Genomic DNA, 8627 nt, shown 5'->3' with positions numbered 1-8627 from the left:
AGACCTGTAAATGAGCTCTATAAAAATTGACTGAGACTGAAACTGAACCTCACTGAAACTCTTCGTATTGTATCAAAAAGATCCAAAGAATCGAGATGAATAATAAACAGCAAGCTCACTTGAGCAAAACAATGGCAGAAAACTAATTTACGTGGGAATTAATTAGGCTACTTACAATTGTTTCTTATAATTAGGTACCCGCATCAGTGCAGAAACGGTCAACCAGTCTGTTTACAACGTGAGGCAATCGAGATGTGCTTGTAGCAATTAACTTTCGATTTGAGGGTTTCTTCATAACGCACTTCCGGCTTTCGCATTAAACTTTTTTATACTTTTAGGTTCTACCAAGTAAATGTGGTCAATTGTGGCTTAGACGAAACAGTGAAATTATCGCTCGGCGGCTCAGTTAAAATTTGCTACCACGACAGGTTTGGAAAGTGAAAAGATAATTTCACGAAGGCTGTGTGAAAATACTCTGGGGTGTGTTCAGACACGGAAATTCTAAGAAGCGTCGCTTAGCCTTGGCAATATATCCATCGTAAATTTAAACGGCCCTTGAGTTATGCGTAGCGCTGTGGAACATTCCTAATTACTTCACGGTCATTCGACTGCGATTCATGAATTCTTTCTTTCTTCTTCATTTCTTTCTTTCCTTTCTAAAAATATTTGAATTTGACGAATTGACTGATTTCAGTTAATTGACTGAGAATTTACAGGTCTAAGTAAGTACCTCCCTGCCCACTGTAGAGGTAGGGAACCCCACCCAGCTGAATCCCTTAGATGAAATCTTGACAAATGAATCTTAAATGTCAATTTGGCAGCTCACAAAGTGACAATCTGGTATCACAATATTGCTTAAAAAAAAAAAAAGAAAATGAAATGATAGGCCTACCCCGATTTTTAAAATAAAATTTTTACTCAATATTAAGTAATGATGAGTCTTTGTGAAGCGCATTGAGGGAGGTGAAGATTTTGAATTTTTAAATATAATTGTGCAATAAATATGTTACAATTTTAAACATTACTTAACAATTTAGAAATGGTAGAACTCTTTAATTGGGACTGAGATTTTTTAAGTAAGAAGGAAATTATCATAGTAACAAAATAATTCAAAAGAAAGAGATAAATAAATAAATAAGAATTTATTTTTTAAAAACAAGAATGCTCAAAGGATATTTTACTGAGCTTGGAAAAAGTCAAATAGTTATATATCCTTCGAAACATGTTCTTGTATTATTGGAAAGACATTTTAGATCTCAACAACAATATTTTCAGTTGATAAATAATTTTGCAATAGAAGCACCAAAAATTTGGACAAAATTACAAATACAGTACTTGCCTTGTAAAATATTTGGGTTTAGATACAACACTGCTTGAAATAATAATAATAATAATAATAATAATAATAATAATAATAATAATAATAATAATAATAATAATAATAATAATAATAATAATAATCATAATAACAATAATAATAAATATTAATAATAAAAGGGATCAACAATCTTGCAATACTCTCAACTCTTTTCAAAGTGAAACATGAAATATACATTTGAACAAATATAATGCTGATTAAATCATATCAATATGAAAACCAAAATTATTTTCTCGAAGGTGCATAAAAGAAACTTTGAAATTTTAAAAAGCATTAACCAACTGATTAATTCACCACAGACAGAATATCACAAAAATAAGGCAAACATTATAGTAAGGCGTGAGCAGAAGTGCCAAATGCAGCCAAGAAAATATCTGTATTTAAAATTTTTAAAATAAATTTGAAACAGCCCAGTGCACTAGATTTGAGAAAGTTTAAAACGAAATTATTTTTTTTTTAAATATATATACTTGCATTATAATTTATCTATAGCAAATCACAATATATATATATATATATATATATATATATATATATATATATATATATATATATATATATATATATATATATATATATATATATATATATATATATATATATATAAATTATAATGCAAGTCATTTAAACTAGAAAAAAAAAGTTTTGTCCATAGCTGCCATTTACTCCAAGCTCAAATAAAGAAATTTAGTGCGGTAACAAAACCAACAAACATTTTGAAATGATTTGACAGACATAGGTATAATAGGTTTGTAAGTAGGTAGATTTTTAATCCCCTCCCCTTCTCTTACTGATTAAATATTTCATAAACTGAAAATAGTCATGAAATCTAAACGATGAAAATCTAATCAAAAGCATTCTCATAGCATAAAATGTGGTCACAAACAAAATATTGTGCAAATCACTCTAAATATTCAAAATCAAAACTTCATAAGAGGCCGGTTCATGCCCATCTGAAATAAAAAAATTATTAACCGGTAATAAAAAGACAGTAAATGGAAGAAGGACAACAAAAATTTGATGCTTTTGAGATTCCTCATAAATGTGGAAAACATCACACAAAAGAAAAAAAAAAACTCCAATAAAGTAGTAATAAATACAGGTTGATCACTGGAAATAAAAATACATACAAAATATATATTTAACGGAACAAATGGCAGCTATGTTATTAAGCTGGGTTCTTTTTTTTTTTTCTAGGTTACTTGAACAAAATATTGAATTGAGAGGAAAAAGCAATTTTAAATTCTGCAAAATTTATAAGAAAAGTGAAAAAAATATACAGATTTTGATCCTATTGGCATAAGTGACGGGTCTGCTTGGGACATGTTAAAAAAAAATAACATACAAAATGGTTTCTTTAACTATCAGAGTGAAACTCTCAAATGATCATTCTCTTTTATAATCAAATATAATGTAATTTGGTCATGAAATGTTCATTCAAATTAAAGGGAAATGGGAAAAACAGGGTTCAATAGACATTTGGAATTTAAAATCAAAGATATGGCATTACAGTCATTCATGTATTTATCATAATGCAGCCCTTACTTTTATCCTCAATCTTTTCTTTTCTTCTTTCCTTTTCATGCCAATGATCCAACCACATCAAATTACTCAAAGCTTAATCAGAGCTGCTAATCCATTACGCTGGTAAAAAAGGTTTAAACTTTTAAAAATTAAATGATTTCAACTTTAATACTTTCAAACAGAAAAACAAAACAAAAAAAACCCAACCCCCACCCCCTCCCCATTTGAAAATCAAAGGAATGTTCAAAAAGTATTTTTCAAGGAGGTCTGCATAATTCTCCTCCTTGCAATGCCCCCCCCCCCCCCCCCCCCCCCCCCCACACGTTTATTCCCAAAAATCATCCCCAATGACCCAGATATACAGACTTTTTATTAGTTAACGTAATTTTTTTTTTTACTGTGCTTTGGGTTTGATCAAAATTGCTTGGATCTTGCGCAGAGTGTTAACACCTCGTTGTAAATACTTTCTGGTCATTTCGTTGTGTTGCAAACCAGGCAAACTCAGACACAGACACACTACAACAAAATGAAAGATAAGATAAATTACATATCATAAAGCATAGAAAAACTTCTCATTCCCAACAAAAGATATAAATCATTCATTCTTCCTCCCAGCAGGCCATGTGGAACTAATTGTTAGGAGCCATTTTTTTGCCTGCATGCTTACATTACTTAGATTGCCAGGTACTCGTTCACACTTAGGTCAGCTGTGGCCATATGTGAAAAGTGCCATACTCAATGATGTAACGTCATGGCCAGAATATTGGGATCATGGTCAAATACATACGAGACCAGCGATTTTTGATTATTTTACATAAAGGCTGGAAAGGATTTTATAGAGTCAAGAATACTGGGAGTATGAAAAATACAAATTTTCCGGGGTACAGTGGGCATATAAACTGATGATACCCTGAAATATCAGATTCATCACAGGCAACTAATAGAAATTACATATGTTTATTTTTAAAAGAAAAAAAATCCAAATTAAATCTGAGAAAAAAAATCTGTACAAATCCAAAATACAAGATTTTAATTCTATTTTATATGAAAAGAATATGTACCAATCCAAATGCAAAATTTTAACTTTTATAATGAGAAAAATTGGTATTAATCCAAAATGCAATATTTGAACTCTTAAATTTATATGAAGAGTAGGTCAATTTGAATACATTAAAAAAACATTTCTTTAAAATTGAATTTTAAAATCTGAAACTGGGTGCAAACATCTGAATTCGGCAAATTGCATCACCCAAAAATGTATATACTGATTAAATCTGTATAATATATATGGCAAGTTCGCTATACATTATAGCTATGAAGTCATAACTAATATAACTTCTTTCCCTGGCATTTCACTGCTACTTACAGCAAGTAAAAGGTTGTTTTCAAAAATCTTGTGTAAAAGAATGCCAAACAGGTGACTAATGAAATGAAAGTTTGGTTCCAGAAATCACTGAAGTTGATATTCTGAAACTAATCATTTCAATCTTTTAAACATATTTTTCTAACAACTATAAATAATGATGAAAAAATGAATAAGGACAATGAAGGCTAATTCAAATCTGATTACGTGATCTAAGCCCAGAGTTTTAAATGCTCAACTTAACTTTTTTTGTGTGTGTGATTGCTGCTACAATTTAGGAATAAAAGATGTCAAACACCTTTTAAAGTGCCATAATAAAATCCTTTTGGGGTTCCCACCAAAAAAATGAAATAGAGTCCCTAATTTCTCGTCATTCAGATATGGACTTCTCTACAGATGGGAGATATATTATTGATTTAACTTTATTTCAATGAGACATTGCATTTTACTTTTTACTGATATGATTTCTAAAGGAGAAAACATAATAATTGGATTTACTCACCAACAATGTAAGTTAGAAGGAGGTTATGAACCAGGTTACCTATCCATGCCATGAATGTCAAGGCCACCATCAACAAAACGAAGAACTAAAAGAAAAGAATATGCAAAATAAAAATGAAAACAATGGACCCAAAACTCAAGAAAACAATAAAAGTTTCCATAGCTATAACTATAATAGCCCAAAAGCTAAAATTGACACCTGTTTCTGGAGCATAAACAGTAATAACTGTTTACTTTGCTTACTATCATATACATACAAACACCCCCCCCCCCTCCATACACACACATACACATAATCACACTACACTACTTCAACCACAAAGTCACAAAGTTGAATAATTTGATGAAATGCATTGTATTTAACAGTGGGATGAACGATAGCAGTGGGATAGTATTACCCTTTGAAAATCATGATAACCTTTTGAGTTATAAAGAAATATGTTTAAACCAAAAAGAGAATACACCTACCAAGTCCCTTGAATTTCGGTTTAACCAGTTTTTACTGTACCACAAAATGTTCACAAATATCTAAAGTCACAAAATAGTTACCATTTTAGAGTTGTCTTGTCTCATGCTGACAAAACCTTGCCATGAATCATAAAGTTCACTCTTGAAGCCAGCAATATTCTCACAAATTCTTGTGAACTGATATTCTTCATTCGAGGTCCTTATAGAAAAGGGAAAAAACAGAGAAATGTCAAGAATACTGAAGACTGTTCTGAAAAGCATAAATCATTGCATCAATTTCAGACACATAACTCAATCATTCTGTATATTATCATAATCATGTTATTTGAGACAAAAATGTACAAAAATAGGGGACTCTCCCCCCCCCCCCCAAATCTCCCTCTCTTTTTCACACTCAGTCTCGATATATATATAATAAATCCAAGCAAGATCCGACTGATGAGATGGCATGTTCGTCGAAACGGCCATCTTGGATGAAAGTGAGTTTATCTATTTTACTCATTTATATATAAAAAATATTTCAAGTATAATTATGATAAACTTCTACAATATTGTTTCGAGCCTCTCAACATAGAGTGCCAACAGAGCTGGTTGTTATGTAGAGATGTTGGATATCAATTGGTGTATAACAATAATGGATTTCATTTTTAAAGATTCTTTCTTACCAAGACTTGTAGCCAGTAATTGTTGGTCCAAAATAAGGTACACTGAAATCTAAGATCCCTATGACCAAACAGACCAATGAGATTGTTGTTAGAGCTGAAACATCACAGAGCCAAATCAAGCTAGGGAAAGCAAACAAAAAGGCATTTAAAAAAAAAAAAAACAACAGAAAATCAGAAAAATAATCTAGTTTTAGATTACAAACCATATTTATCTGTCCTGGAGAAAAAAAAAAAGAGAAAAATGCCATATTCTAAAATTTTCATGACCGTAAAAAGCTAAACTATGTGAGGACATCTGGTCTTGTGGTATGACACTCGCTTTCCTATCTGAAGGTCCTGGGTTCGAGCCTGGGTGCTTATATTTTCAGATATACAACTTTTCCTCTATCACCTTCCTTTTTAATTGCGCTGAAATGACATTGTGTCGAGAGCACATTAAAACCCCTAAAAACAAACAAGATCCCACAAGGAGTAAGAGGAATACACTAAAATGTTTACTTAATGAAATTACAAAAAAGAAACAACAAAAAATATAACAGCACATAACAACAGAGAGATAATTTACAAGGAAAATAATATCATCTCTCTAAACTAATGCTATACATTTGACTGTTTCCTTCTCAGACAAGAATTCTGGCCAGGGCTATGACAAATCCAAGAAATCACATTCCAAAACAGACAGAGCGCAACCTGGAAAAAGGAATACAGAAATAAAGGGATAAAAGATAAAGCAAGAGTGACCCCAGTTTATCATTGGAGGTCACAGAACCTGCCCCTAAATACAAACCATCAGAACAACAAAAAATGTTGGTCAAAATATCGAGAGTAAATTTTCTTTTGTCCTGCACTCCAAAACAATTCAGGTTTCAATCCAAAGTGAAAACTGAAACTGAAAGTTTACTTCAAGACAATTAACAAACTGTACCTGCCAACCTACAATGCGAGAAAACAGGATAAAAGACAAATTAGGATTTTCATTTTAAAATTAGGACTTTCTTCCCCTAGAGGTAAAAACAAAAAATCTTTCTCTATACTACGAGGGTGAGTCAAAAAATAATGGGACTCTGCTTATTACTTTAAAATAAATTGAATCAATGATGCATCATATCTCAAATTAAAGCTTGGCATTAGCCGAGTAGAATGAGAATGTAACTTCTCAACAAAGTCTCTGATTCTCGATAGCCACTGTCCACCTTTTTGTAAGTCCATGTATTCCATCCTCGTAAAACTGAGTTGATTGTACTTTCAGCCAATTTTTCACTACTGTCTTGGCTTCTTCATCATCTTCAAAGAGATGTCCCTTCATTGCCGCCTTCAGTGGACCAAAAAGATGGAAGCCTGAAAGTGTCAAGTCTGGTGAATATGGAAGGTGAGACTACCCTTTTCCTGACGCTTGTGTGGAAGGACATTTTCATGAAGAAACAGTACTCATTCCATCTCCAAATCTGGTCTAACTCAAAGAATTCCTGCTTTCAGGCGCTTCAATGATTATTTGTACCTGCTATCTCATCAAAAGTTCTATTAGATCTGATCAATGTTTCTGTCTTTATTTGATTTACTGAGTTGACAATTGGATTCAATAGTCTGACGTCATGTCGCCCAGCAACGGCAAGTAGCGTGGTTCTTAACAAAGAAAATCAGTACTTTTTATATGTCATGTGATCAGAATGTATAAAAGTCAAAACATGATAATATTTAAAATGTTTTTCTCCTCTGGATACACTTTTATGCTCGTCTGAGAAATATTTCATAAGGGCATCCGCCATTGTTCCGATAATTTAGAGCCAGTTACTAAGTTACCATACGTCATTACGAGGGAGTGACGTCATGACTGTTGAAGCGTATTCTTGTTTGTTTGTAAGGGTTTTACGGCGCTTGCAACACATTAAGGTCGTATCAACGCCAGTAAAAAGGAAGAAAATGGGATAGTAAAAAGTTCTAGAATTACAATAAAGCATCCAAGAAATGGGAAGACAAAGGGGAATTGGTTCAAATAAGAAACAGGTGTAGATTCCAAAAGCACTCTATCAAAGTACTTAGTTTGAGATCACGAAAAGTCTCATCCAGACACAAGCACAGATCCCCGCTTAGAGGAACACACTCAAATGTTTTACAAATCATATATAATATAAAGAAAGCATAATACAGTGCATAACAGATTTACAATGAAAAAAATATCATCTCCCAAAACTAACTATACATTCGACTGTTTCCCTCTCAGCCAGGGGATCTGGCCAAGACCAGGACAAAACCAAGTAATCTCATTCCAAGACAAAGACAGAAAGCATGTTGGAAAACAGATATAAGGGGATAGAAGACATACAGTAGAACATGAAAGTAACGTACTCGGAAATAGCGAGAACTCGGAAATAGCGAGTAAAATCTAAATCCACGTTTTTTTCCCTTATTTGAGTCAATAAAATTAGCATGAAAGTAGTGAGTATGAAAAAGAGGTCAACTCGGAAATAACGAGCATTTCCTGCCCCAGCCTAGGACTGCGAACGAAGTAAAGCAAAACAAGAGACAATGGCAATTTAAATATTTTTAGCCTAGCCTCTTTTCTTTTCTTATTTTTCGTTACGAGTAATATTACATAGTAGTAGTAGCCTAGTCTGTAGTAGTACATAATAGGCGAAACAAATTTGGGTGGGGGTTGGGTTTGTGTGCGTGTGTGTGTATTGGGGGTGGGGGTCAATTATTCACCCAATGTTGTGCCACGCGACAGGCA

At 32.6% G+C, this 8627-nt stretch overlaps 1 protein-coding gene across 2 annotated transcripts in view; it reads right to left on the bottom strand.

Annotated features, from left to right (window-relative positions):
* Window positions 1-2559: 2559 nt before the first annotated feature.
* Window positions 2560-8627, bottom strand: part of LOC144973305 (ADP-ribosylation factor-like protein 6-interacting protein 1) — a 13863-nt gene continuing 7795 nt past the window's right edge. Inside the window, exons 3-6 of one of the 2 annotated variants that reach the window (XM_078915578.1) lie at window positions 5900-6019; window positions 5316-5433; window positions 4768-4852; window positions 2560-3418 (exon numbers count right to left, since the gene is read on the bottom strand). In XM_078915578.1, the coding sequence (XP_078771704.1) occupies window positions 3297-3418; window positions 4768-4852; window positions 5316-5433; window positions 5900-6019 (445 nt within the window). In that variant the 3' untranslated portion in view covers window positions 2560-3296. The remainder of the gene's footprint in view (window positions 3419-4767; window positions 4853-5315; window positions 5434-5899; window positions 6020-8627) is intronic. The other variant, XM_078915579.1, reaches the window with a different exon arrangement.

Source organism: Berghia stephanieae, chromosome 5, assembly GCF_034508935.2.
Source record: "Berghia stephanieae isolate SIO BIC M18660-M18661 chromosome 5, UCSD_Bste_1.3, whole genome shotgun sequence".
NCBI classification, from domain to species: domain Eukaryota; kingdom Metazoa; phylum Mollusca; class Gastropoda; order Nudibranchia; family Aeolidiidae; genus Berghia; species Berghia stephanieae.
The sequence above is the reverse complement of the archived record's forward strand: the minus strand, read 5'-3'. Positions and strand labels throughout refer to the sequence as shown.